This window comes from Acanthopagrus latus, chromosome 23 (assembly GCF_904848185.1).
Source record: "Acanthopagrus latus isolate v.2019 chromosome 23, fAcaLat1.1, whole genome shotgun sequence".
NCBI classification, from domain to species: domain Eukaryota; kingdom Metazoa; phylum Chordata; class Actinopteri; order Spariformes; family Sparidae; genus Acanthopagrus; species Acanthopagrus latus.
In genome coordinates, this window is record NC_051061.1 from 7,115,740 (window position 1) to 7,142,835 (window position 27,096).

The window sequence follows — 27,096 nt, forward strand, 5'->3', positions numbered from 1 at the left end:
CACCTCTACCATGTACCCGACACACCCGGCCCTCAGCTGACACCGGCAACGATATAACTATGAACAGAAACCCCGTTAAGGGCCTGTGGAAAAAACACCTGAGGTTTGTGATCATTTGGTTGCATCAGTTTTATTTAATGTACACCATGCATGCATAATATTAACTGATGCAATTAAGACATCACAGCTAGATTCTGACACAAGGCCTCTCTACACGAAGATGTCAACTCATTACATTGCACTGCTGCACATAGTGAGAGCCAGTCAGTGTAGGCCAGAGAGCCGAACATCTAGTCTACAACTTTTAATATCATGAAATGACATAATGACATATCTCTGATATATGAAATTATGCTGCTCATCACATCTGAACCTTTTCTACCCTCAGGTGTGCATAAACTGCAGGTTACCAAAGTCGATTTAATAGTATAAAGCCTGTGACATTAACCAGTGACTTGTTAGTGTTGGTAAAATGAATATTCACGTTGCTCAGTATCTCCTGGATGTGCTAATGTTGGCAAACAATATGAACTTGATGATACGCCAGTGGTTTCTTTACAGCCTGTTGAGCTGACCCCAAGCGGCAGTAAAAATAAAAGTAACATACATTTTGCAAATGAATGTGGGATTATGATGCAATACAATGCAAAACCACTACAGGCACTTACCAGTTCAGCTCAAAGTGTTCTTAAATCTGGGATGAAGCACAATAACATTATGGTGAAATTAGCTGATACAATAATAAATACAACTTGCTCCCTCACCAAGCCGTCCGACTCGCTTTTCTTGATGAATATTACCGAGTTACCACAGTGCAACAAGAACAAAAGGCACCTATCTCATACATCAACATGGAATTTATTTTCATTTTAGTTTCAGATGAACGTTTCACATTTTATACAAAATCATTAGAAAATGCCCGACACTCCAAAATCCCGCGACTAATCCTTGTCCAGCGGCTGCAGACGCCAGAGGATTAATGGGGAATCATGCAGCATCCTGGACCAGTTGTTGAGGCTCAGCCCGAGCTCCAGATCAATCGAAATGTAACAGTCCCCTCGATGGCCACGCACCCACCGACCCACAGCGTAACATCTCAAAGCCCCGGTCATAACCTGACAGTATGGTACAGTGATATCTCGCCACATCTACTAATGTACAGAGTAGAGATTAAGCAGCTTCCTGCATTTCTCAGCTGACCCACAGACTGCCTTCCCAAATGTCTTCCGATGTATGGACAAAGTACCACGTCAACAACACCATGCATGTTTTCATACGCATGACACATCATTGGTTATGATTGGTTATCTAGATTTAAGAAAAAAAAGATCATTAATATCAGAGTTTTAATCAACCAATGACTGCAGGCCTGAGGAAGGGAGGGAGGGGGGCAGGAAGGTCCACTGAGCCTCTGTTTGGATGAGGTAAAAGTGAGGCGGGGGGAGGGACACACACACACAAGTGGAGGCTAGTTACTCAGTGTTTTGCTAATGTACATGCCCGGCATACACACACACACACACGCACGCACGCACGCACGCACAAATGGGTTCCCAGCACAAGCGCACAGACACACACTCTGGTTCGCAAACACCTCTGCCTCATGCCAAAAGCTTCTGAATCGTTCTTTGGAGGGGAAAGGTTGAGCCACGTGATGGGAGCCACGCTCCTCGCAGGGCAGTGTGACTGTGTGTGAGAGAGGAAACGGGTCAGAAAAAGATGAATACACACCCTTGATTAAGATCTGACAACTGAAAATAGATTTTTATTAAGCCAATGAAAACAGAATCCTCCTCTCAAACAGAAGAAACCATGACACTTGGGCAGCGAGGCACTTACACAATCACTTTTGTTTTACACAGTGCTTGCGTCAGTGTGTGTGTCTTAAATGAAGACACAGCTACATTGTGTTTTTTTTTTGTTTTTGATCAAACGTCCAACGCACACACTCACAGATACTCGTTTTCAAATTGGAGCATGTCTTTTAGCGGTTGGCACATGTACATGCAAAGCGTCAGTTGGGCCTGCGCAGGCGGAACTGAGGGGAAAGGGAGCGCGGGAGGAAGGGGGGAGGGAGAATAAGATGTATGTGAACAGACAAACGCACAGACAGACTTACAGACAGGCTCTTGAACACTTTGAGCGTTTAAAAACACCCCCAGTCTTTGATCCTGCCCCTGCCCCCCTTGTGTCACATGTTCATAGCAGCACCAGAGGAGCCCTCTGATTGGTGGGTACAGCCGTCCGCTAAGTCAGTCGGTTTCGAGGATGAGCGGCGGTTGCTCGTTCTCCTCCTCCAAGCGCAAGTCGTTGAGGTCGTCTTCCAGGCCCGCTCCTCCAACGGCGCCCTGCTCTTCGCAGTAACCTTGGAAAACAAGAGGTCAGAGGTGAAATAAATTCTGTAACGAGTCAAGAGGTCACATGTCAAGAGGAAAGGAAGATTCTGTCTTAATTCACTTCCTGAAAATGACAAAAAAATATGAACATTCGACCCTGCCATACTCTTGTTGTGATTTACCTTTGAATTTCTGTTTCAACATGATGCCAAAGAAACACTGAAACTTCACATTTTAGAGGTAATTTCTTAATTCGATGCTGTATTTGTCTAAAGGCAAGCACGCAATTCAAAATATGGGAGAATCTAAGTTATAGTAGTAAACAGAATAAAGTTTTCAGTCAAAAATTGAATGAATTTCAAACTTCGGTGTGAACTTCTTGTATAATTTCATTTCTTTTCATTCATAATCATTCAAGTATCACAGTGATTGAACTATAAAACTGCTTATAAAGTAACCACAACACACTCAAGAAACCGTCTAAGTTAACACATTTCCTATAATTCACACTAGAGTGTGCAGTTACTGATACAGATACTAAAAAAAAAAAACAGTAAAATATAATATTGCTTGTGAACATTTGTGCAACATACCTTTAGTGACTGCAGCACTGTAGGTCTGGGCCACAAGTGGGCGGTCATGTGACCCCTGTTCAAGGATCTCATTGGATGGCTCAGCGCTGCCGTCTAACCTGAAGTTAATGACAGCAGAGATTTACTTACAGAGACTCAGGAACAGTTCGGGCTGCTGACTGTGCACTCTCATAACAGTCTGTGAGAGTGTGTGTGTGTGTGTGTGTGTGTGTGTGTGTGTGTGTGTGTGTGTGTGTGTGTGTGTGTGTGTGTTACCTGTGCTGCTTCATAAGTGTGCACTCCCCTCCCTCTTGTGGATCCAGGTTGTACAGATACAGGTAACCATCAGCGGCTGCCACCAATAACCTGGGAATCTTCTGAATCCTGATTGAAGACAATAAAAACAAAGATTTACTAACATCTTTGCCTCTGATACACTGAACACCAAATTTAGCTACCACGGGTTGTGTGCTGTTGTTATGCAACGACTGAAACAGTTCTCTTCGGATGAAGGCGAGATCTGCTGCGTTTTCTCATTGAAGGACTCCATTACAGACATGAGCAGCACTGATAAAACTGTATATACAATGTTCAGCTGAAGCCAAAAACTGGAGATCATCTCACAGATCACCTTGAAGGTCCCATTTTAACCTTTTAAACTGAAAATTAATCAGCCAGTGCCTACGCTGGTGTTTTTGATTATTGTGCTGTCATTTCTCATGCCATTTCAAATGTCAGGCATTTTATGATCAAATCTAACTAAATAAACACATGAAGCTCATTGATCCGAATGATTTTTAAATATAGGAACATGAACAAAATATTTTTTAACACTCCAAATCCCTATTTCAGTTTTAGAGATATGAGATTTTTTTTCCCATTACCTACACTGGGGTTTATGTGAATGTGTAATCATTTCTTGAAGAACCTTTAAATGCTCAATGTGCTCAACTTCGCTTCAAACTACTACTTCTCTTAACCTCTCTGACAGAAATCCCTTCCCCCCACTCACTGTCACCACTGCTCGTTGGCACCGCGCCTCGCAAAGTACATCACATGACGATATGACATCATCATGCACGAACAACATGATTATATAGAAGACAAATGTGTTAACTTCCTGTTCTAGCTGTCCTGGTTTTTATTTAAGATCACTTTGAACAGGAACAGGTCCCTGTTTGTGGGGTTACTAATAAAAGAATGGACTGAAAGGCAGGAGGACACATTTGCATGACCTGTCAGTGTATGAAAATCTGACCCTGAGAGCAGGCGGCACTGAGTCATTCGTATTAGCTCTGATTTAACTTTCACTTTCTTTTTAGTGTGTCATGACTTCTACAAACAGTTTCATACTGTTCAACACCAAAGACACATATTTGCATGTAGTATGGGGTGCATGTGTGTGTTTCTGTGTTTGAATGTGTACTCACACAGCTAAGGCGCAGATGTTCTTATGTCCACAGAAGGGCAGACGTACGGTGGCGAAGGCTCGCCCCTGTGTGAACATTTCCGTTACCTGGGACGGCAGGTAGGTGGTGGACGCCATCAGGACCTTGCCCAGGTAACCTCCCCATGTAGTGGGCTCCTCCGCTGGCCTATAAACACAAACACAATGTGAGAAGCCTGTCTTTCTCTGAGGATTATGAAGAAAACTGTAACTGGGCAGGACACCCTCACCCTAAGGAAGTTGTTAAAATCTAAAATATCATGACAGAGACAGAGAGGCACATACACATATTTCTCCTTCTGTGTCTCTAATTTGAAGATGTGGACTGTCTCTGTGTTGCTTGAGGCCGACAGGTACAAGCCTTCCATACTGAACGCCAGTGAGCAGATGCTCACACACCTAAGAAAGCATACAGAATCAGGTCAGTCCATCGACAGCTTAAAAATCTAAAACTTTACCACATCAGTCATCAAATCTACCTTTTGACTCCTCTTCGAAACTCAAAGAGCTTCTGTCCCTCTGGGATCGAGAAGACACGAATGACTGTGCCCTGAGGAGGAAGTGAAAGATGCACAGAGGATGACGAAACTCGGAGAGGGAAGGAGCGACACTGATTTGAATTGCTCAGCTGGAAAACAAAAATCATACACAAACAACCCACAGAGGCTGGCGCACTGTGCAGTAACTGTCTTACCTTCTCTGAGGCTGTGGCCAGTTTGGTTCCGCTGGCATCAAAAGCTAGAGCCGCTAATGGGCTGTCGTGGGCTGGAATCATATTAGCCGCTCGCTGGGAAACAAATTCCGACACTAGTTAGAGATGTGCTGCTTCAGAGGGAGGAAAACAGTGAGGCACAGTGACGGATGATAGGAACACTGGCTGTTAGAATAGCGAGGTCGAAACAGAATAGTTACTGTCTGGTACTTTGTGCTCATGACTGAATAAACAAACTGACCTTCAAGGACAACACAGTTTCATACTGTTCTACAGTTGTTTACATTTGGCGGACCCTACCACCTTTCTATCTTCAAACAGTGTTCTGGGGACCTTGTTTTCCTCTGAGAACAGCTTGCTTACTCAGTTATGGAAAAAATAAGGCTTCAAACTTCCCCTCAAAAACTATATAGTGCCCCTTTTGAGTGTTACCAAGATGGGTAATGATGTATTTATCAAAGAATGACAGCAAACTTTACTGTGTCGTGGTGACCTACCAGGTTGACTGTGTCAAACACCTGAACCTCTCCTATCGTAGCACTGCCTGGGTAGGCAAGATAACAGTTGTCGTTGCTGATGGACAGGGCGCACAGTCCTGGAGAAACATTAGCACAGATACAAACTAATGAACAAAAAGAAGCCACAGAAAGAGAAGATTCATCAGTTGCCAACAGAAGCACGTTTATCTGATCTTGACGACAAGTGAAACTGAAAGAATGACTCAGTAACAACAAGTATCTAAACGTATTTAACAGCTCTGACAAGAGGAGTGGGTGAGTTTTGCTCTGCGGATGTTTTAAATATACAAATAGGACAGAAACGACTCAGATCGCAGAGACAGATCTCAGCCTTTAGGGCAGCAGCAAACAAAATGGAGTTAACTTTGAACTAAAAATAAACTGGTAGAAATGAAAGAGAGGGGAAAGTCACATCGACAGCAGGAACTATTTTTCTTTCCATGTCGCAACACATAAGGAAGCATGCATCTTCTCATGGATGAGAGGCTAGCTAGCTAAGCTAAAATTACAGCTCGGCCGAGGAGGACGCCATTACTGTTTACATCCTGCCCTGTCAGGAGCATAGGCCTCCCGTCCACGAGAAGATGTACGTTTGCTCCTGCGTGGTGATACAGAAAGAAAATAGTTCTCATATGAAACTGCTCACACTAAGGTCTGTGGACTATCTTGAGTAAAAAGGCCACAAAAGAGACACCGCTGTCGAGTTTTTCTAATGTGTTTTGGGCGGCTTTAAGCACTACAAGCTGAGTTACTAGAGCTAGCTCCATTATACTGATAAGAAGGCAGACATCTCTAAAGCTGATATCTCTAAAACTCAGCTACTCACACCAGAACCATCTAGATGGATAAATAGCAGTACAGGTAAGAGGCAAAAATATGTATTTTGGAATTTGATGTGAACTGTCCCTTTAATGTTTATCATCCTATGGGTGTTTCACTATTGTACAACCTACTATACTCTACATAAAATACACCTAGATAGAGTGAGACATTGTTGGTTGTTCCTTTCACTCACCCGACGGATTAGGTGGAGTTTCTCTGATAGTGTGCAGCACTTTCATGTCTCGGATGTTGTGAATGTAAAGCGACTCCTCCAGACACACGATCAGCCTCTGCAGAGGAACCACAAAACATCAGCATTGCTGTAAAAGGCAAAGCCCTACTGGACAATCATTCATTACTTAACTATGCACATTTGTCCAGACAGACAGAAGTTTCTGTGTCCACTTCCTCCTACCTGTCTGTTGAGCTTGACGGCCAGTATGGTGTTGGAATAGGAGTAGTTGCAGATCTCAGTTCCCTTCTTGAAGTGACATACTTTGAGCTTCCTGGGGGCCTTGAGGCTGACGATGGCCACCAGGCTACTGGAGAACAGACGCTCCACGATACACACATCCTCTGTGTCCGCTGCAGGAGTACGCACACAAACAAACACACACATTAAAGCATCACATTAGAACCGCATTTAGCAGTGAGCTGACACAAGATACAATTGCTGTCGGTGAACAATGTGGTGCTGCTGTAATCTTTGAGTGACTTTTGTGGTTCCTGAACGCACCTGAATTGTTTTCTGTGCATGTATTTACAAATGGATCGGGGTCATGAATTATAGATAAGAGCACTTAGAGAGCCAAAACACTCATCGCCTTCCTCTGACTGTACAGCATGAGTCTCCAATGCCTGCTTTGCATCAGCTATTTAAATTTAACATAATCATCACATGGTAAAGTCTAACTAACCATATATGGGTAGTTAACAGACGCCATAAGATCGTTGCGAGATTATACAATAAATTATGCAAATCCAATAAAGAGAAGTAAGTCGATGTTATTATATATCAGTGTGGGAAAAGTGCTGACAAACCTTTTATTAATATTTAAAGTATGAGTATTGCTCTAATGGTGCAGTGATTACGTTCTGTTTAGGCAGCATGCAATAAAACCACATTAACTCAAATAATATGACCATGCAGTAATATAAGACAGCTTTACAACCAATTACACGTACATAAGGATGTAACACACATGAATGAATAAAGAAACTGTGTGGAGAAGGCATTGGACATTACTTACTACATTCATATATCTGCTCCAACTTGTCCACAGAGGACAGGGAGAAAAACTTGTATCCTGATTTGGTGCCAACAGCTAAGGACCTGTGTAAATAACACAAACAGACACAGTATTGAACAAGCATTGCATCAGCAACACATTACACCCATAAACACGCAAAACATCGGCTCTGATGTCGTTATTACAGCTCACAGAGGTGTCTTAAAGTGTACACGGGAAGGATCGGCCGGTCAGTGTCATATCTGTGGTCTCTGTGTCTCTGTGGGTAGCAGGCAGGCTGTAATAGTGGTCACACGACTGGAGCTGTTTTGCAATAAGCGCAGGCCTGTGTGGTCACCAGCACATTTAGCGGACTGCCACTCCGCTCACTACAACAACATGCAGCTACGTGACTTATGGAAGTCAGTCTTCAAGATATACACTGACCCAGTTTCAGACATTTACTGCATTATTACAGACCTCTAGCTGCAGCGTCAGTCCTATAAGGACTATCAGCCATTCAAAGATTATGAACAAAACAAACAGAATTATATCTCATTAACTTATATCTGTCTGCTCTCTGTGTATTGACAATAACTAAACTCGCCCCTGGCTCCCAAGTTACATGACACCTAAGCTGCATGTGTATTGTGGCTAAAGTTAGCCTCGTACAACAGCATCATGTTAGCTAGAAGGCTATGCTAATGACGGGTGAGCTAGCACACAACGTTACCGTTAACTGGACAATTTCATTGGCTGCCGATAAAACTAGCGTTATTTTTCTTTTCTTTCTATTCTTAACGTGAGAAACTACATCCAGGCTATTTCACATCGCGACCTGTCACCCCGTGAGGCGCCCAGACAAGTCCACACTGAGCTAGCTCACGTCAGCTAGCTTGACAGGCCATCGGATCCCCAGACACTCTCCCCGGCCCTGCCTTACGTGTTGTCCTGGTTAAAGTTGGCGAACAGGAGCTGGCTTCCGCCAGCATCCCCGCTTTGACTAGCCAAGTTCATGGGCTCGGCACCATCGACATATAATGCTCCGGCGGAAATAGCAGCAGTCGGGCTGGGATTACTACTGTGTTAAGGGCCAGAGGTGCTGGTCTTCAGGGGGCCATCTCTTTTCCTAGCCCTGCTGTAGTGATTGTTGTTGTTTTTCATAGGGACTGTTGTTCCGCCTTACTGCGCATGCTCAGAAGACGCGGCGTGCGGTGCGTTTAAAGAGCCAGAGCAGCTTTATCAAGTGCTGAATTATATGATATAAATGTCATTAAATCCATAAATTAATGTGTGTAGTATGTTTTTTGTTCGATGTATCGGCTTCACAGGAGAGAGAAAGCAGCAGAAATATTCCATTGTACAGTAACTACTCAGGACTTGATCAAACAGCGCCTCCCACTGTCAACATGTGCAAACAACACCTAAAACTAATGGTAGATACAGTGTACGGTACATTGTGGCCTGTTCCTGTATTCTCTTTAACTCCAGCCTAAAATTGATTGTTGATCAATAGTTTGTGCCAAAGTGTTGGTAAAGCTCTTCCAACAGATCTTTTCTAGTTAATTAGAAATCATCATCTTCATTCACATATCTCCGTTCCACAAAAAAGCCATGTCATGTCATTGTCCGAACCACTTATCCCTTTCCATGGGGTCACAGGGTGTTGCTGCTGGAGCCAATCCCAGCCTTGTCTCAGGGCGAGGGCAGGGTACTCCCTGGATAATTTGCCAGCTCATCGCAGGGCCCTCACTGATGAGCAATGTGGGGTTCAGTATCTCGCTCAAGGACACTTCGACATGCAGCTCAGCCCTGCCCGGAGCTGGGATTTGAACCAGTGACCTTCCGATCACTAGTCGACCTGCTCTACCCGCTGAGGACTCGCTTAGTTCTTAAAATAGCACCTATCTTGTATTTGAATGGACTGATATTTGATTATATACAAGGATAAATTACAGTTAAATGTACCACATATTATTTTGAAAATATTACTTGGAAGTGGAACCAAACTTTGCTATGACTTTGAATCATGTTTTGTGTCAAACTGTGTAGAGTTGACTCTCTACCCATATGACACAATTAAGGCTATTGATATGATTACATTCCCAATTTGAATTGTATATTTATCTTATAAATAGAGCATTAAACATGACTACAGATATTTAGTTTGTGTACATTCTAGGGTAAATGGAGTAAGTCATCACATTGCAGGGACAAGCACTTCCCCCAAACCTGATGCGTCCAGCATCTCAGGTACTGTTTGCACCTCCTCCCTCCCAGGAGCCTCCTGCTCTTCCTGATTCCCATGGCACGAGTGAACAGGTGCAAGCAGGACCTGTTCCTGAACGTAGCTGCAGACAAGGAGAGTCTGCTTGAGTGAAGCATCTTTTTTTTGTTGTTTTTGTGTAAAATCTCAGCTGTATGATGAGCCATAATAAATATTTTGTACATAATACATCATTTAATTATATGCATACAACTGCGCTAAACTGTGAGCTACTGTTAGAAAGTATCATAAAGCCATTTTTTCATATTACTATTAAGTATAAATATATTAAAGTCACATCTTTTAAATACATATTTATTTATGTTGAATATAGGGCTGTTTCTTGCACTACACATACACATACTCTGTAAATGTTACATTATTTAAAAAAACAATTATGTATTCCACATATTAGCCCAAACAACTTTTGATATGTGTGAAAACCATTAAAGGGGCACAACAAAGTTTTGGGGAAAACATTTTTTACTCAGAATTTGAATATTTACAGTATCAAGAGCATTGCATTTTTTGTGCATTTTTTATTTTTTTTCCAGAACTGAGTAAACAAGCTGTTCTCAGAGAAACATAAAATCTCCTGTTTGAAGTTAGAAAAGTGTAGAAAGCTCGAAGATGTTTTTTTTTTTTTTTTATAGTCAGTTTGTTTATTCGGTCTATTGAGTCGTGGAAACAAAGAGAGCTTGTGTAATTAGTTTGTTCAGGCATAAGAAAAATCAGTCAGTGATTAAAATTAAACACATAATGCACCTTTAATGAAATATATATCCCTGTGTGTGGAAGTGTATACATGACCTTTTATTGACCATGTATCAAACTTAATCTGTGAGTTATATGCAACTTGTTTGGATGCACTGTTATTAAAAATGATAAAATCAAGGTCGATAATCCTGTGAAGTTGCATTCTTTTCTGCTCTGCTCAACCACACTGCTCTTCAGGCGCTCCACAGCAGTTGTTTCCTGAATGGCCCGTCTTCCCACAAGACAGTCGGCGTGGGCATCAAAAACCTGATGCACCATTATGACTCTGGTGTTTGGGGCAGCGGTGTCTGAGGCGTGATCTCACGCGGCGGCTGTGTAATTAAGGGTGTGAGTCACAGTTTCCATCTGCGTGCGTGAGTTTCACTGCAGTTTCAGGTGTAAGTCTCAGCATGTCAGAGTGCGGTTGGGAGTGATAGTTTTCATTCATTTCAACGTGATGCTTAGCAGAAACAAAAAAAGAAAGAAAGCTGCAGCAGACATAAGAAAACCATGGCTGCACTGAGGAAGAAACATGTCTACCATGATGAACTTTTGGCCCCCTTGACTACATGTTATCCTTAAAACACAGATGTTAAATAATTTGTGTTATAAGTTGATGAACAGCTCTTATTTACAAGAGGGTCTGTAGTCAGAAAGATAAACCTCAGCACTGTCACTGATGCATTTTATTCTTCACATTTAACTGAGCAATGACCACAGCGACATGAATCCCCCCCTCCATTTTGGATTAATTTTGTTAATTCGACTCGTTTGTTTGCTCCTGCGTGCTTGCGATTCTGCGTCAGCATTGTCCTTTTGTCCAGTTTTCTGTTTTCAGGGACTGAGCGGCTGCTTCTCCTGTCGGCGGAGGCCTCTTGGCGCGGGCTGAGGTCCAACACACCGTGTACTGGCCTTTGGTTTACACAAGCCACAGCCTCCAAGTAAACATGATAGACCGAGAGACAGAGGTGGGGCTTGTGAAAGAGAAAGCGAGGCTGCATATCCTTGTACAAGAAAAGTTCAGGTCCGTAAGATGAACAGGAGTCCAGCAGAATATAAATGAAAAGGTTTTTGGGTTAATGTTTATCTTCTTTAATGATTTCTATCAATGACAACATGATGGAAACAGTGTTAAAGGTCCACTGTGTAGTTTTGACATTTTAAGTAGAAGGGAAAAATCTTCATTGACCGATTTTTTTCTATGCCTAAAAACAAACTCCCCTTTTTTATGACTGAATAAAATGAATGAATAAACTTACCTTAAAGGACATGACTAATTCATACCGTTTCATTTTGTTAATATCTGGCGGACCCTGCCACCTTTCTGGCTTCAAACAGTGTTCCTGGGACCTTATTTTCCTCTGAGGACGGCTTGTTTATTCAGTTATGGAAAAGATAAACATTCCTGAGTTTGTATTATTACCTTATTAGTATTGTAAATATTGAGATTCTAAGTTTTAATTTCTTCTTCAAAACTACATAGTGCCCCTTTAAAATCTAAAAAATATACTTATTAAAAGCCCTGAATTTGTCATAAAAACACAGATATTAGATATATGTTCAACACATTAAACCCATGTTTCACTCACAATATTCAATATGAGATCAGCCTCCATGCTGTGCTAATGCATCAATGTTTGTATTCATGCCTAACCACATTTTTACATGCTTGTGTTGCATTGTACCTACAGCGTACTGGGAACAGCCAAAAGAGACTGTTATTTGCCTGTGCAAATATGCCTGCCTCGCCACTGTCACTGAAATTTTGAATCATATCTCCAAACACAGCCACGGGTGAATGTGTAACATGTTTTGTTTGAAGAGTGGGAACTTGTTTGGATGTCAGTGTGTTTGCATAATGTGTCTGTGCTGTCTCACACAGCTGCTGCACAGTGCCACAAAGGGCCTCTGCTGGCCACTGTTGTTGTTGGATAATATTTAATTTTCCATCCAGTTTGAGTGCGTGGGTGTGTGTGTGTATGTGTGTGTGTTGTTTGAAGAGAAGCATGAGTGGATCTGCAAAAAGAAATTCAGTGACGGAGAGAGAGGATGACATTCCCCTTCCTGTTTTTTTGGTTTTTTTTTAAATGGGGAGATAAACTTACACTATAGCTGAGAGCAGAGCAGAGCCATTTAGCTATTCTACTGTCATATAAAGCATCTGTGGAGCTAGTTTTGACTAGTTTATATGGGTACAGTGGTTCCCAACCAAAGGGTCGGGCCACCTCTTAAAACCCACAGTATAACTGACATACAGATGAGAACAGGGACAATTAAATATTTAAAGGGCAATGTATCAACATTTTAGATGAAAAAAATTAATTAATCACATTAATCAAAAATTAATTTAAAAAACTGACAAAATTATCTACGGAATAAGAATAAATTGCAATTTTGATCATATATTGTATTGTATTGAAATTAGCATGTTAACCCAGCTAGCTCTGGCCCATCTTGGTCCAAAGCTCCTGCGCTAGAGGTGCAAATGACACTCCCCTGGTCCCCAATTTCCTAGTCTGAATCGCTAGCTGCACGGCTAACTGAGCTAACTAGCTAAGGCTGCTATAGTCAGCAGCAGGTAATGGTTACCGTGGTGATGCTGTCCCCTATTAAGTATGAATTTAAAAGGTGGCCAGTTCTTACATACTGCACCTTTAACGAATAAAGACAACAAAAGGGTGTGACTGTAATATACATAAAAATGATATGCCTAAGCGTGACAACAACATAGATTAAACTCTAAATACCTGTCAAGTACTTCAAATTGTAAACAATAAGATCAGTGCCAAGAAATGGATTAAATATTGAATGAATGTGAACATGGAGCGGATGAATTATGTACAGCAGCCTGTCTTCATGCATGTATACATGTCTATATACATTATGTACAGCACACAGGATTAGACAGTGACAGTGCAAGAAAACACACACAAGTGAATAAGCGGGCATTCAGCCATCAAATCGTTATCTCTAAATGATCATCTATACCACTATAGTGTCAGTGTGAGAGGTTCAGTGACACAGAATAACTCATTTATAGTTTATTTTAGTTTTGAGGAAGACATTTTGAGAGAGGAGAAAAATCTTCACTCATTGCTCATGACTGAATAAATTGAATAAACAAGCAAAATTTCACACTGTTCTACTTTGTTTATATTAGCAGGACCCTTCTTAGTGGCTACCCTTCCAGGATCAAACAGTGGTCTAGGGACCTTGCTCCCTTACTGAAGTTAACATGCTAACCAGCTAGCACTGGCCCATCCCAGTCCAAAGCTCCTGTGCTAGTGTTGCAAATATAAACAACTTGTTTATATGGAAATATATCAAATAACTATTTCTGAGTTTGTATTATTTCCTTATTAAAGGGGCTATATGTAATATTTTTGGGTTGAAAAAGTTCAAAGATTAATTAGAGCTATCAACATAATGTGAATAACAGTTTTGATGAATAATTTCGACATCATGACATTTGTGTATTTTGTTCCACAGATATCTACTGAAGTTAGCATGCTAACCAGCTAGCACTGGCCCATCCCGGTCCAAAGCTCCTGTGCTAGTGCTGCAAACAGAAACACCTCCCTGGACTTCCCTGAATCTCCTAGTTAAAAAGCTAGCTGCAAAGCTAACTGTGCCCACTAGCCAATGGTAGCTACAGTTAACAGAATTTAGTGATTACTTATGTCACATGATGCCACCTATCTGTTTTGAGTATGAATTTGAAGCTTTAATATGGTAAATATTCACTTTCTGAGTTTCCTTTCTTTCTTTCTTTCTTTCTTTCTTGTTTTTTTCCTCCCAAAACCACATAGTTGTAAGTGTTCATCTGAGTGATGGCCTGTGGGTGGAAAGTTGTTCTTGTGTCTGGTTGTGTTGGCACAGTGCTCTTCAGCGTCTACCAGAAAGGAGATGTAGGTGTTTGTTTTCTGCAGCTTTTCCCAAATCTGGAGGTAAATTTAGTCCTGAATGGAGGGCAAGGTTAGCACTTGTGATGTCCTTTGCAGTGACAGTCCCGTCTGTGTCATACAAAATCATACACTGTAGCATAGTTAGTTTGATTCTGCATTCACCCCGCCCTAAGCACTAAAAGCAGTGGGCAGCCTAACAGGGAAGGAACTCCAGTTTCATTGTTAAACCATTTTCGGCCAGATGTTTTTTTTTGATGGTGAGGGGATGTGTTGGTTTCCTGGTGGGAGCATGCAAACACCAGGAGAACGGGATGTAGAGAAACAGGCACTTCTCACTTCACCAAAAATAACCCCCACCCACAGAACTCCCCTCTGGGATATGCTTCTCCTGAAATCTCCACAGACTTGAGTGCGTTCAGCTCAAGGTTGTTTTGACTGCGCCAGAGGAGCAGCTGTTAAACCTCCCACCGGTGTGCAGCCTCATTACTCATCATGAAGCTGATAAGTGGGCAAATATCAAAATGGGAACTATGTCGTTTCAGGAGAGAAATTAAAATGTTTACAATATCAATGAGTTAATAATGCAAACTTGGAAATACTATCTTTTCCTGTAACTGAATAAACAAGCTGTTCTCCAAAGAAAATAATGTCCCAAGGTTTGAAGCTAGAAAGGTTGCAGGGTCCGCCACATACAAACAAAGTAAAACAGGATGAAATTGAGTTTAAGGTCAGTTTGTTTAATTGGTTAAATCAGTCGTGGAAATGAAGAGAGTTGCTTTAGTTAGGTTGTTTAGGCATGAAAAATCAGTCAATGAATTACGACTACATAGCGCACCTTCAATAATCCAGTGAATAATAATAGAAAAAATGTTAACATCCAAATAATTAGAAATCAACTTTTTACCAGGTGTTGGCTCCAAATGTTCTGAGCTGTAAGGGGGCAGAGCTTGTTGAAACTGGACCTGTGAAATCCTGGTTATTGCCCTGTGCCAGATGGTAACTGCCCACCTCTCAACAATAAAGTCCAGTTCCATTTTTGTTTACACTGGCTGTTTTATCTCAAGGTTGGGCAACGAGAAGAGCTTCCCCTTTTTTCAGGGTTCGTTATCAGCTTTGTGTCTCCGACATTTGTGTATCTTCCAGCAGCATTTAAACATGTCACACTGCCCAGTTGAAAGTGTAAAGTGAGAGGAGGGTGGAGAAACTGTGGCTGCGTTGTGTGTGTGTGTGCGTGGTGGTGGTGGTGGTGGGGGGGTGGTCTGTGTTTGCTGCCGTGTTATCATCAGCCAGAGGAAAGGGGAGGGGAGGAGAGGAGGGGTTAAAAACCCAGTCCCGCAAAACATCCTGCGAACACATCTGAACTCAACTCTGTGCAGCCTGCCATCTCTCTCTCTCCCCCTCTCTCTCTCACCGCCTCGTGCTCACGCCGGGATGGCTCGTTGTTTGACCTCGCGACACTTCGGATAAAAAAATTGAAAAAAAAAAAAAAAAAGTCGTCCAGTTGGCTCGTCGCTGCGGTTTCTTGACTCTGCCGGTCTCTGCCTCTGTCGGACTTGTGTGTTCATGTTGGGACGCGCGGCGGCGGGACATCCGGAATGGGGAATTCGTAAGAGGAGACGACGCTCGCGGGCGTGCTGTTGGTAAATAGAGCGCGAGCGCACCGACGCGCGCGCCCACCCCCAGACACACACACAGAGCCTACGCACGAGATGGACTTTAAGAAGACAAAATTTGGAAGGTAACTGGTGTTTTGTCAGGGAAGTTTGTTGCTGATTTGTGGCACCATGTTTTTTTTGTGTGTGTGTGTGTGACACATCCTGTGCATCCATGCGCACTGACGCGCTGGCACAGGAGCCATCAGAGGGGTGTTATAGATTAGTTTGAGTGCTGAGTGTGTTTGTGTTTTGTGTGACAGAGAGGCAGAAAGAGGGAGATGTAACAACCAAACAGACCAAAAGAGCTGAAAAGCACACTTTTTAAAGGGGCTCTAGGTGGGTTTGGAGAAGAAATTCACACACACACAACTCAGAGGGAGATGGGGTCCTCAGAACACTGTTCGAAGCTAAAAAAGTGGCAGGGTCCGCCACATTTAAACAAAGTGAAACTATGAAAAAAATTAATCTATGTCCTCCTTTAAGGTCAGTTTGTTTATTCGGTGTATTTCCATCAGAGGGTTTGTTTCCTTATTTATTTTGTTTAGGCATAAGAATATCGGTCAATCAAGATCTTTCTCTTCTTTTCCAAGACTACACGGTTACACCTTTAACAACTTAATTTAGTTTTACTTTTAGAATCACTATTCTTATTTCCCTGCATCCATCTGTCTGGTGTCCAGGTGAGCGGTTTGCATACTTCAATTGTATTCATTTATTTTTCATCATGTGCTGCTGCATAGCTTTGGATATGGCCCCAAACATACACAGCACTTTATAGTATATCATGTCAAATTCTTCTTATGCACATTCATCATTTAGAAAGCCTGTACATGCATGGGTTTGTGTGTGTGTGTGTGTGTGTGTGTGTGTGTGTGTGTGTGTGTGTGTGTGTGTGTGTAAACGGGAGATGGCGATAATCGTGAGAACGGGAGTTTGAGTCCCAGAGGAGATGAACTTGATCTTCACTGTAAAAGGAATAGGCCTGGAGTTACAGAGAGCGTACACACACACACACACACACACACACACACACACACACACACACACACACACACACACACACACACACACACACATATTTCTACAGTGTACACATTAGCATACCCATGATCCAAAGGTTCTGATCCTCTTGGTCGTAATCGATCCTATTAATGTATGGAATGTGCTGTAATGGGCTTTTGTAACTAAACACTCGCTTTGTGTGGCTAAAACACACACATACATACACACACACACACACACACACACACACTGCAAATGAACTGCATGGCACACACAAAACAAAAACAGATAGTGTGTGGAAAGACGAGAGAGAAGAGAAAGAACAGTGCGCCAATGAGGACAACAATGCTCCCTCTGATCAGAGCCTGTGAATCCCTATCCCTTCCTTTCACTTCATTACACACACATACACGCAAACACGCACACAAACAAACACACACCCACGCATGCATTCACGCACACACACACACACACACGCACACACACACACACACACACACACACACACACACACAGAGTTCTGTCATAACTGATTAGAGGACTTCAGACTGTCCCATTCAGGTCCATTGATGGCCCTACAATAACACAACAGGAAGATACAATTTTCTTGTTGTGCACTCGGCACGGCCTGCAGGGAAAAACAAGATGAGATGTCAGCTTCACAATGATCATATGTCACTTAATGTTTTCTCTCTGTGGATTGCACCTTGAGAGAGACAGCACGTGTGACACAGGACTTGATTTGTCGCTGTTAGAAACAGGACTTGTGCAGACACTCACATGTGAGCAGAACTTCAATAAATGTCATCATGAGTCTGTGTTGGAGTTATATGCTGACGGGATCATGACACCGAAAGGGAATGACTCCCGAGCTCTTGGTATTCTGCCGCGTTTGTTTTAGTAAGATACGGAAAATATGTGGAGGGTGTGTGTGAGAGACAGATGTTTTCATGTGCACCAGATAGCCCTGATGCCCTCTATCAATTTAGACCCGCAACAGGAAAACACACTGGGGTTTCTTGTCATAAGGGCTCTGGTGGTGAGTGCAAACACACACACATGCACACACACACACACACCCCTAAGTCCTGTACATAATGGGGAGTTGTGTTTTACATAATGCGGAGTTGTGGTCCCCACAATGTGAGTGCGTAAACAGATATATACATATATAAATCCTGACAGCATGAGTAGTATGCATATGTACACACACACACACACACACACACACACACACACACACACACACACACACACACACACACACAGAGGCCTAGCCTTAAACCAATTCTTCACCTTAAAGTTTAACAATTTACATTATGGCTTGATGTTACTTGCGTATTGATCCCATAAGGATGGCCGGTCCCAGCATTGTGACTTGGTTAAAAGGCTTATGTTGTTTCCCCCCAAGCACACACACACACACACACACACACACACACACACACACACACACACACACACACACACACACACACACACACACAGCTCAAGCTAAGATGTTGAACGAGCTGACCCAAGAATGTTACTTGCCCGAGTCTCTTCTGTCCACCAAACCCCAGTCACACATTACAGCTTTTCCAAAGATGGTGATCACGAAGGAAAATGAGCTCTTAAGGCCGGGGAAACATCGTAGCACAGCTCCGGCAGCATGAGATAAAGTTTTGTAAAAAATTTGAAAACAAATATTTAGCAGACTTTTTGAATTCAGGATGCCTTTCATCACACGCTGACATCTCAGCTGGGTTTCCTTCCTCTCACGAGCCAAGATTATCTTGCAATCTCAGCGAGTGGTTTGACTTGTTTCTAAATACTTTCAAAGGACTCAGATCATTAGTCTCAAAAGATTTGGACACTGAAACGTATTGACTTTTTCACTGTCACATTAGTGTAGCTTAGTTTATTTATTCAACATAAGAGTAACACTGATGCCGCCTCACTCAACCATGCACCAACCCCAGATTTGCTTCACATGTTTGCACGTTTGATTTATTTGAGATATTCATTTATTTGTTATTTCCACATTCCAGTTGCTTTGTCTGAATATTAAACATCAACAGTTTATTTCTCTTTGCAGGGGTGTACTTGAATTAGCATTGTTTTATATAAAATTAACGTTTAACGGGACAATATTTCATCAAACAAAAGGTAGTTCCTCTGATTCTCTGTGCAGAATTAATAGACTGCAACAACAAACAGCGATGGGATTTTTGTGCGCATGTGAATGCGTATCGGGAATGAGGCGTGATGCTGGTGTGTGCGTGTGTGACGATGAGCCGCTGGCCTAAATGTGTAATCAAGTTGCAGAGCTGACCGACACAGACACACCTGTGGCCCCTCCATGTGAAGCTACATTCAAATTAGTGAGTGTGTGTGTCCGTCTGTGTGTGCATCTTGATGTATAAAATGTGGTTTCGTAACATCTCCAGATGTGTTTTTTCCCTGTAAGCCGGGATTGAGAGATTTACTGCTGATTAAATAGTCTACACAGCACACACACACACACACACACACACACACACACACACACACACACACACACACACACTCATGCACACAGGCATGAATAGTAACGATGAGGCACACTGAAATTCAGACAACGTGATGTGGATTAAAGACCTGTAAATCCTCCAAGAATGAACATCTTACACACACACACACCGGCGCCCTGCACACACACACACACACACACACACACACACACACACACACACACACACACACACTGGCCTTTGTGTACTCAGCGCACAGTAACTTTATTATTACCTAATAAAGAACTACCTTGTTTTGCCTCATTTTTCATTCACTACCTGAACGCACCGCTCTGTCTCTGCCCCTCTCTCCCCCCCCTCACCTCACCTCTCTCTCAGGTTCATGAACTGCAGGGTGCCAGCCAGTAAGAGATACCAGCCCACTGAATATGAACACGCTGCAAACTGTGCCACGCATGGGGTGAGCCAAACAGACAGAGACGCACTTTCAAAGTTAAAGCTCTCTTTTCTCCCGTCACTCCTGCAGTTTTATTTTTTCTGCTTTTTCTCTCGCTTGTCTCTGACTGCCCCCTCCGTTCTTTCTTGCGTGCAGCGAGTTTGTTTGAGAGGACTCTGAAAAGATGGAGAGGATTGCGAGGAATGAAACGGGGAGGATTTTTTGGCCGCGCCACAGAGGCAGTGGGCTATAATCTGTGATTCGGCCTGTAGCTTTCTCTAATCTGCTGTAATCCCTGTGGGTTTCCGCCTCTGAGAGAGCAAGACAGACAGCGAATGAGACAGACAGCGAGAGATGAAAGAAAACTGAGGAAAACACGACAATAATGACTGTAAAGCCGCAAGCGGGCTGAGTGAAATCTCTCCATGATACTATTGTCCATTTACTGATTCATTACCTCTGTCAGCTCAGCCAACATCCTAAACTTTTGTGAGAGACAGAGTCAGTTAAAGGGGTGGCTTGACATTTGGGGAAATGCTTTAATTTCCTCTCTGAGAGAGATGAGAAGATTGATACCACCCACATGAGTGTAGACTAAAGATGAAGCTACAGTCAGGTTAGCTTAGCATCAAGGATGGGAACAAGGGAACATCCGACCTGGTTCTAGGTGAACATATCCACCTAGTTGCATTTTGCATCTCATGTACCATATGTATTGTGAGTTGAAGTGTTGATGGCAGCTGGATTTTGTTGCTGTTAGACAGAGACAGGATAGCTGCTTGCAGTTTTATGCTAAGTTAAGGCAAGCAGATGCTAGTGGTAGCTCCATACCTAGTTTACAGACTATAGGAGTGTATCGATCTTCAACTTGAGTTCTTGGCAAGAAAAAGAAGAGGAGCAATGCTCAAAATATTGAACTATTCCTTTAAACAGTGGTTGCAGCTGTTTTTCCTGGATCCAGAGAGACAACTTTTAAAAGATTGGAAAAGACTTTCAACAGGTTCCACAAAATTGTATTAGGTTTGTCATGAAGTACAAGTTCAAGCTCATCTAATGTCATGAACACAATGACTTACAATTGAGCTAGCTACTACTATCATTTATCCAAATTGATAGAAATATTAGTCAAATACATATATAAAATATTAGGCATACATACAATACATAAATAAATATCATTTCCAAATTACTGGATTACTGAAGAGTTATTTGAAATAAGAAAAAATGCAAAAAAAGCTACAGGCAAGTAACATATTCTAAAATGCACGTATTCTGTCATTGTCTGTAATGGAGTCACGGGGTGTTGCTGCTGGAGCCAATCCCAGCCTTGTCTCAGGGCGAGGGCAGGGTACTCCCTGGACAAGTCGCCAGCTCATCACAGGGCCCTCACTGATGAGCAATGTGGGGTTCAGTATCTCACTCAAGGACCCTTCAACATGCAGCTCAGCCCTGCCCGGAGCCGGGATTTGAGCTGGCAACCTTCCGATCACTAGTCAGCCTGCTATACCCACTGAGCTACAGCCGCCCTTGCATATATTCTGTTTTTTTAAAGAGAAATTCACAAAATAATGTGACATTATGGTTTTGTGTCATTCTGATCCTTTCCAGTTGTGGATCCTCCCAAGTCTGGTGGGCGGGTCAGTGCTCTACTTCCTGTCTGTTGACCAGTGGCATCGCATGGCTGCCTGGCTCTATGGCAGCGGTCTCACCGGCCTGTTCGTCACCTCAACGCTCTTCCACACTGCTGCCTGGAAAATCAGCCACCTCAGGTGTGTGTGTGTATAAGTGTGTGTGTGTGTGTGTGTGTGTGTGTGTGTGTTTGTGTGTGTGTGAATGTGTGTGTATGTGTGTGTAGCAGAAAATGCTGGTAGGGATTTGGCAGATGTGCATTTGTGTATTTAAGTGCTGCTCTAGCAGACATTTACATCACACTCAGACATACAGTTTGTTAATTATGACACAGCCAGAGGGCCAAAGACCAAAGAGCAGATGTGGAACTGAAAACATATTTCACATCAGCTCCAACTCACACCCTCTGAAAAACACTCACTCACATATTAACAGTCAAACACAGACTTCAGGGGTTTGTCAGCCCTCTTGTCAGATCCTGCACAAAATATATAATGGAAATGTTTTCCATAGAAAGAAAGCCATGTTCTTCAATCATCTTAACTAATCTAGAGTTATCTGTGGAGGACTGCCAACTCAGAAATCAATAGATAGAGAAATTAAATCATTGATAAATAGATAAATGAATAAGAATAGAATAAATGTAAATGTAGACGTCTTGAAAATATTCTTAAATCTGTTTTAATTTGCTTGTGTATTTATTCCCCTATTACTTGACTTTTCCACTAAATTAGTTAGGGATCTTGGGATATGGGTGCATAAATCATACATTTCTCACTGCTTTGAGGCATAATTTCTCAGAAATAGACAAAATATGAAGACTGTGCATTTCGTGAATAACATTACATCCATATCTCACAAATCGCTCCTTTTAATGTGGTGACAAACAAAGTAAAAATGTGGCCCCCTGCCATATACCGAAACAATCTTCAGCACTAGATAGGTTGTCACGATGAAACAAGCTCTAATATTCTGCCTTTTCGTCACCTTGCAGGAAGGTGGAGCAGCGTTTCCACATGTGTGACAGAATGGCCATCTACTTCTTCATAGCTGCCTCCTACTCTCCCTGGTGGGTCAGTCAATACGTGATATGCAGTTTGGTGGAGAACGTAGCTGCTTCGCACGCTCAGATGTACTGATTTGTCTCCGTAGGCTGATGCTGAGGGAGCTGGGTCCCTGGTCGTGCCACATGCGCTGGCTGATCTGGGTCATGGCCTGCGTGGGATCCATGTATGTCTTCTTTTTCCACGAGAGGTAACGCAGTCTTTCTCTCTCTGTCTCTTTGGCTTCGTTCTGCTGCGTGTTGACACAATGGACCTGAAACTAAACTCCTGTCCTCATGTGTTTACACCACACACGCTGTTTGAAGCAGAAACAGAACACAATCGCGTAAAAAATGCTTTAGGGAGATACTATCTTTTCACGTCCTTGTTTTTCTATTTGCAGGTACAAGCTGGTGGAGCTGTTGGGGTATGTGGCCATGGGGGCTGTTCCTGCTTTGGTCATCCTGTCTATGGTAAGCACAAACCACAAAGGGTTTGAGTGTTGTCTCTTTCTGCTTCTGAGAAACAAAAAAGGTTTTCTGTAAACCCCTCTTCCGCTGCAACAGACTTCCTGCCATTGTGTGGGAATCGGACGGTCTGTCTTTAAAGAAACAAAACTGGTGGTTTTGTTTGTTTGAGCCCATCACCTACAAAGATCTAGTCACTGAAACATAACTGCCAAGTATTCTTCCTGTGTTTGCCTTGTTAGACTGACTTCCTGTCGCCATGGACTCAGTGGCTTCCATTCAAGTGTGCTTTAAAATTAAACTTGCAGAGACACAAAACTGTTTGAGATACAGCACCACACACCATTTTTGTTTCTTAGATATGCTAGTGTGACTCTGTGGATGTTGGTGTTGGTTGATTTCAATGAGTGGAAGGCAACACCGACACCAGTCAGATCTCAACCAATCAAATCCCCAAATACTCAATTCCAATGAAAAATAGTCATTCCTGCACACATTTCTTTGTTTTGTTTTTTTTGCCTCTGCGTTGATTTATTTACATAAATGTATATATGTGGAAAAAGGTTGGTCACCAAGACCTTTTACAAGGAAGGACAACAAAAAAGGTCTTGGTGAACAACGTCAACCACTTTTAGAAAAAATACATCAATGCGGTGGTAAAAAATGTTTGCAGGATTTACTTTTTTTAGTTGGAATGTCATTAAAATTTGCATATCGAACCAAAAACAGCTGGCAAAAAAGTGTAATTCCTGTGTTAAAGCACACACAATCTTAACATTTTGTTGCCAAAATCCAAACAATAAAACAGCTTATTCAACTTAGGCGATACACAATAGTCATTTGTTAGTGAACCATGTTGTACATTTTGTCAGCAAAATGTACATGATGTGTTTGAGCTGAATATAATTTAACACCTGTTCATGCATGTCTCCAGGTGGAGCGCGCAGGCGTGTGTGAACTGGCGGTGGGAGGTGTCCTCTACGTGGTGGGCGTGGTCTTCTTCAAGAGCGATGGCCTCGTCCCCTTCGCCCACGCCATCTGGCACCTCTTTGTGGCGGCAGGAGCGTGCGTTCACTACTACGCCATCTGGAGGTACCTGTACTTACCTGGGACACTGCTGCACACGTCCAGGTGACCAGCCGCCGTCACCTGATGTCAGATGATGTCACAGGACTGACTGAGAGAAAACGTGTTTGAGTCACAGGACCACTGAGTTTAACTACAGCTAACCTGAGTTGTGAGCTTACATGCAGAGATGGTGCTTGAAATTCTCCTGGTGGGGCCAAACCCCTGGGACCAAACACTCATGAGAGATGTTGAACAAACAGAAAAACATTTAGTGTGCCAGGAAGTTCAATGACCAATCCATCGTAGTTAAATAAATTAATAGCTATGAATTTGGTAAAATGTACTCCTTAATTTCTTGCCAATAGGTAGATGAGAAGATTGTTACCACTTTTTCGATTGTGTAAGCTAAACATGTGGCTGTAGCTAGCAGTCAGTTAGCTTAGCACAAAGACTGGAAAAAAGGGGATAACAGCTAGCTTGGCTCTTTCTAAACATCACAAATCCACCAATCGACGCCTCTAAAGCTTACTAGTTAGATTCGATTCAACTTTACTGTCGTTGCACGGAATTTAAGTACTGAGACGATAACATGCTGTGCACATAGCTCATTTTATAGCTTGATTGCACAAAACTATAAGTCTTAAAGTATCTGATATTACATGTGCCTAAGTGTCAAAAGTACAATTAAAGTAAATTACTCATAAATTAACATGTACATATAAATACTGTATACTATCGATCATTAGCTTGGCCAATTATTAGATCTGATATTGAGCATTTTTCTGATGATCTGAATCAGTGTTTTTTTTTTTTTTTATCTGATTGTTGACTAAATATGTTAATCTAAAAATGCACTGATTTGGCTGTGATGCAGCATGCAATGCGAAAAGTAACAAGTATCTAAAGATAAAACATTAATGTAGTGAGTAGAAAGTGCAGCACTTGCCTCAAAAAAGTATAAAGTAGGAGAAAATGGAAATACTCAAGTAAAGCACTTGAGTAAATGTACTTAGTTGCGGTCCATCTGTGAGGTTGTGGGGCAACCAACAGGTTCTCCAGGACGTCACTACTCCTATGCTAAGATAAGATAAGCTAAGCTGCTGCTGGTGGTCGCTTATTAATTACTGTACAGATACAAGAGTGGTAACAACTTTCTCATCTAACCCTCTGCAACAACGAACATTAGCATATAATAGTTGAACTGTTCCTTTAATCACTCATCTCTGTAACTGAACTGACAGTGTGGAGTCTGTGACTACACCTCCTGAACTATCCTGGGCTCATGAACTGCTCTCTGTTTCATATTCCACAAGTGACGTGCCAAATGTTACTACACGGGCATTCAATTACAACGGTGCTAACCCCGCTTTGAAACAACGAAGCTCAAGTGTCACAATTACTGTCATCAGAAGAAGCAGCAGAACTGATCCAGTTGTGATTCTGTTGTGATCCACAGTAAAGTCGTCATAAATCACTTCTCATGATTTACTCTGATGTGAATAAAAGATGAAAAGTCTAACATGAGATTACAATAGAGCGAGTGTTGTAGTGGGAGACTACCTTCCTTATCCGTCCAATTATTCCACTATCTGACTCTGTGACTCCGCTCAAAAGTTAAAGTCCAAATCTGAGGAGAAACGGCTCTGAGACTAAGTCCAAAACCAGAGGCAAAACAGCTCAGAGACTAAGTCCAAATTTGAGACAAGACCGCTCAGAGACTAAGTCCAAAACAGAGGCGAGGCAGCAAGTCTTCAGTCCAAAAAGGTGTTTATTCCAAGAGAAGAGTTATAAATCCATGAGGTACCCCGGGGCAACTGAGAAATCTGCCCCGATCACCCTCTTTTATACCCGAGGTCCAGGTCACCAGTGCCCTCCTGGACCACCCCCCTCGTCATGATCACGCGAGACTGTCATCTTACTATTCTCATTTTTGTCTGACTTCCTTAAGGCTTACAAAGTGTCTCACCCAGGCCCCTATCTGTGACCTTGGGTGAGCTGTAGCTGCACCTGCTGCTCCCCCACTCCAGCTTTTATTATACAGGACGCATCAAACCTTGGTCTTTCATCAGGCTCAAATTCCCTGTTAATACAGAACTGCAAGGTGTATTCTCAAATCAATTTATATGCATGATCATGACCCTGTTTGTATTTGCCACTACAGTCCCCCCTTTGGTCCTTCTAAAAAGGACCAACACTTCAAACTTGAACATCAGGGAGTACAGTTGTCTTATCATCAAAACAGAAACAACAGCATGAGTATACTGTAAATAAAACACAATATACAGTTTCAAACAGCGTAAATGCAACCCCATCCTACGAGACTGATAATGAGTATCAACCCACAGGGAAGTGCTTCAACTATCAAGACGATAGTTGAGAGCTCTCCCTGAGCCATCTTCTGGACCAGCCCTCAAACAGATGACCCAGTGATATTCATTGACAGGTTTCTATTCTGACCTGGCAACATGACAGGGGAAACATCCTCTCCAATTAGCTGTTTATGAGAGGTAAAATGCCCCACCATGTGGCCCACCAACTGACCTGTTCTGTTGGTGCAAACATAATATGTGTACATACAGCATTAAATCACACATTGTGGTTAACTCTTTGAAGGCACTCGTGACTGTGACACACGTGAATCAAACTCTTGATGAATTACACCATTCAACACCTCAAGGTTTGTTTTTAAGCATGCATAACTAGGTAACTCGTGCTCATGTGAATATATCATAGGTTTAAGA

At 42.4% G+C, this 27,096-nt stretch overlaps 2 protein-coding genes across 2 annotated transcripts; one reads left to right on the plus strand and one right to left on the minus strand.

Annotated features, from left to right (window-relative positions):
• Positions 1-837: 837 nt before the first annotated feature.
• wipi2 (WD repeat domain, phosphoinositide interacting 2) lies at positions 838-8,817 on the minus strand. The gene is made up of 12 exons (XM_037089712.1): positions 8,580-8,817; positions 7,658-7,740; positions 6,823-6,992; positions 6,601-6,697; positions 5,565-5,662; positions 5,050-5,142; positions 4,835-4,905; positions 4,641-4,754; positions 4,339-4,503; positions 3,185-3,292; positions 2,930-3,027; positions 838-2,365 (listed from the first exon to the last, which is right to left on the minus strand). The coding sequence occupies exons 1-12, from the start codon at positions 8,651-8,653 to the stop codon at positions 2,253-2,255; spliced, it is 1,284 nt and encodes a 427-aa protein (XP_036945607.1). The 5' UTR covers positions 8,654-8,817; the 3' UTR covers positions 838-2,252.
• Positions 8,818-15,919: 7,102 nt separating this feature from the next.
• mmd2a (monocyte to macrophage differentiation-associated 2a) lies at positions 15,920-25,893 on the plus strand. The gene is made up of 7 exons (XM_037087784.1): positions 15,920-16,301; positions 20,091-20,172; positions 21,757-21,917; positions 22,772-22,846; positions 22,930-23,031; positions 23,224-23,293; positions 24,222-25,893. The coding sequence occupies exons 1-7, from the start codon at positions 16,273-16,275 to the stop codon at positions 24,420-24,422; spliced, it is 720 nt and encodes a 239-aa protein (XP_036943679.1). The 5' UTR covers positions 15,920-16,272; the 3' UTR covers positions 24,423-25,893.
• Positions 25,894-27,096: the final 1,203 nt, after the last annotated feature.

What these genes read in the sequence shown, in the direction of transcription:
- wipi2 (XM_037089712.1), bottom strand. Translation starts at nt 8,653, where the DNA reads ATGAACTTGGCTAGTCAAAGCGGGGATGCTGGCGGAAGCCAGCTCCTG. An exon ending in CCGTCAAGCTCAACAGACAG is followed by an intron (nt 6,698 to 6,822) that starts GTAGGAGGAAGT and finishes GTTCCTCTGCAG; the next exon opens with AGGCTGATCGTGTGTCTGGA. An exon ending in ACACAGAAGGAGAAATATGT is followed by an intron (nt 4,504 to 4,640) that starts GTATGTGCCTCT and finishes TTGTGTTTATAG; the next exon opens with GCCAGCGGAGGAGCCCACTA.
- mmd2a (XM_037087784.1), top strand. Translation starts at nt 16,273, where the DNA reads ATGGACTTTAAGAAGACAAAATTTGGAAG. An exon ending in AAGAAGACAAAATTTGGAAG is followed by an intron (nt 16,302 to 20,090) that starts GTAACTGGTGTT and finishes CCTCTCTCTCAG; the next exon opens with GTTCATGAACTGCAGGGTGC. An exon ending in TGGAAAATCAGCCACCTCAG is followed by an intron (nt 21,918 to 22,771) that starts GTGTGTGTGTGT and finishes GTCACCTTGCAG; the next exon opens with GAAGGTGGAGCAGCGTTTCC.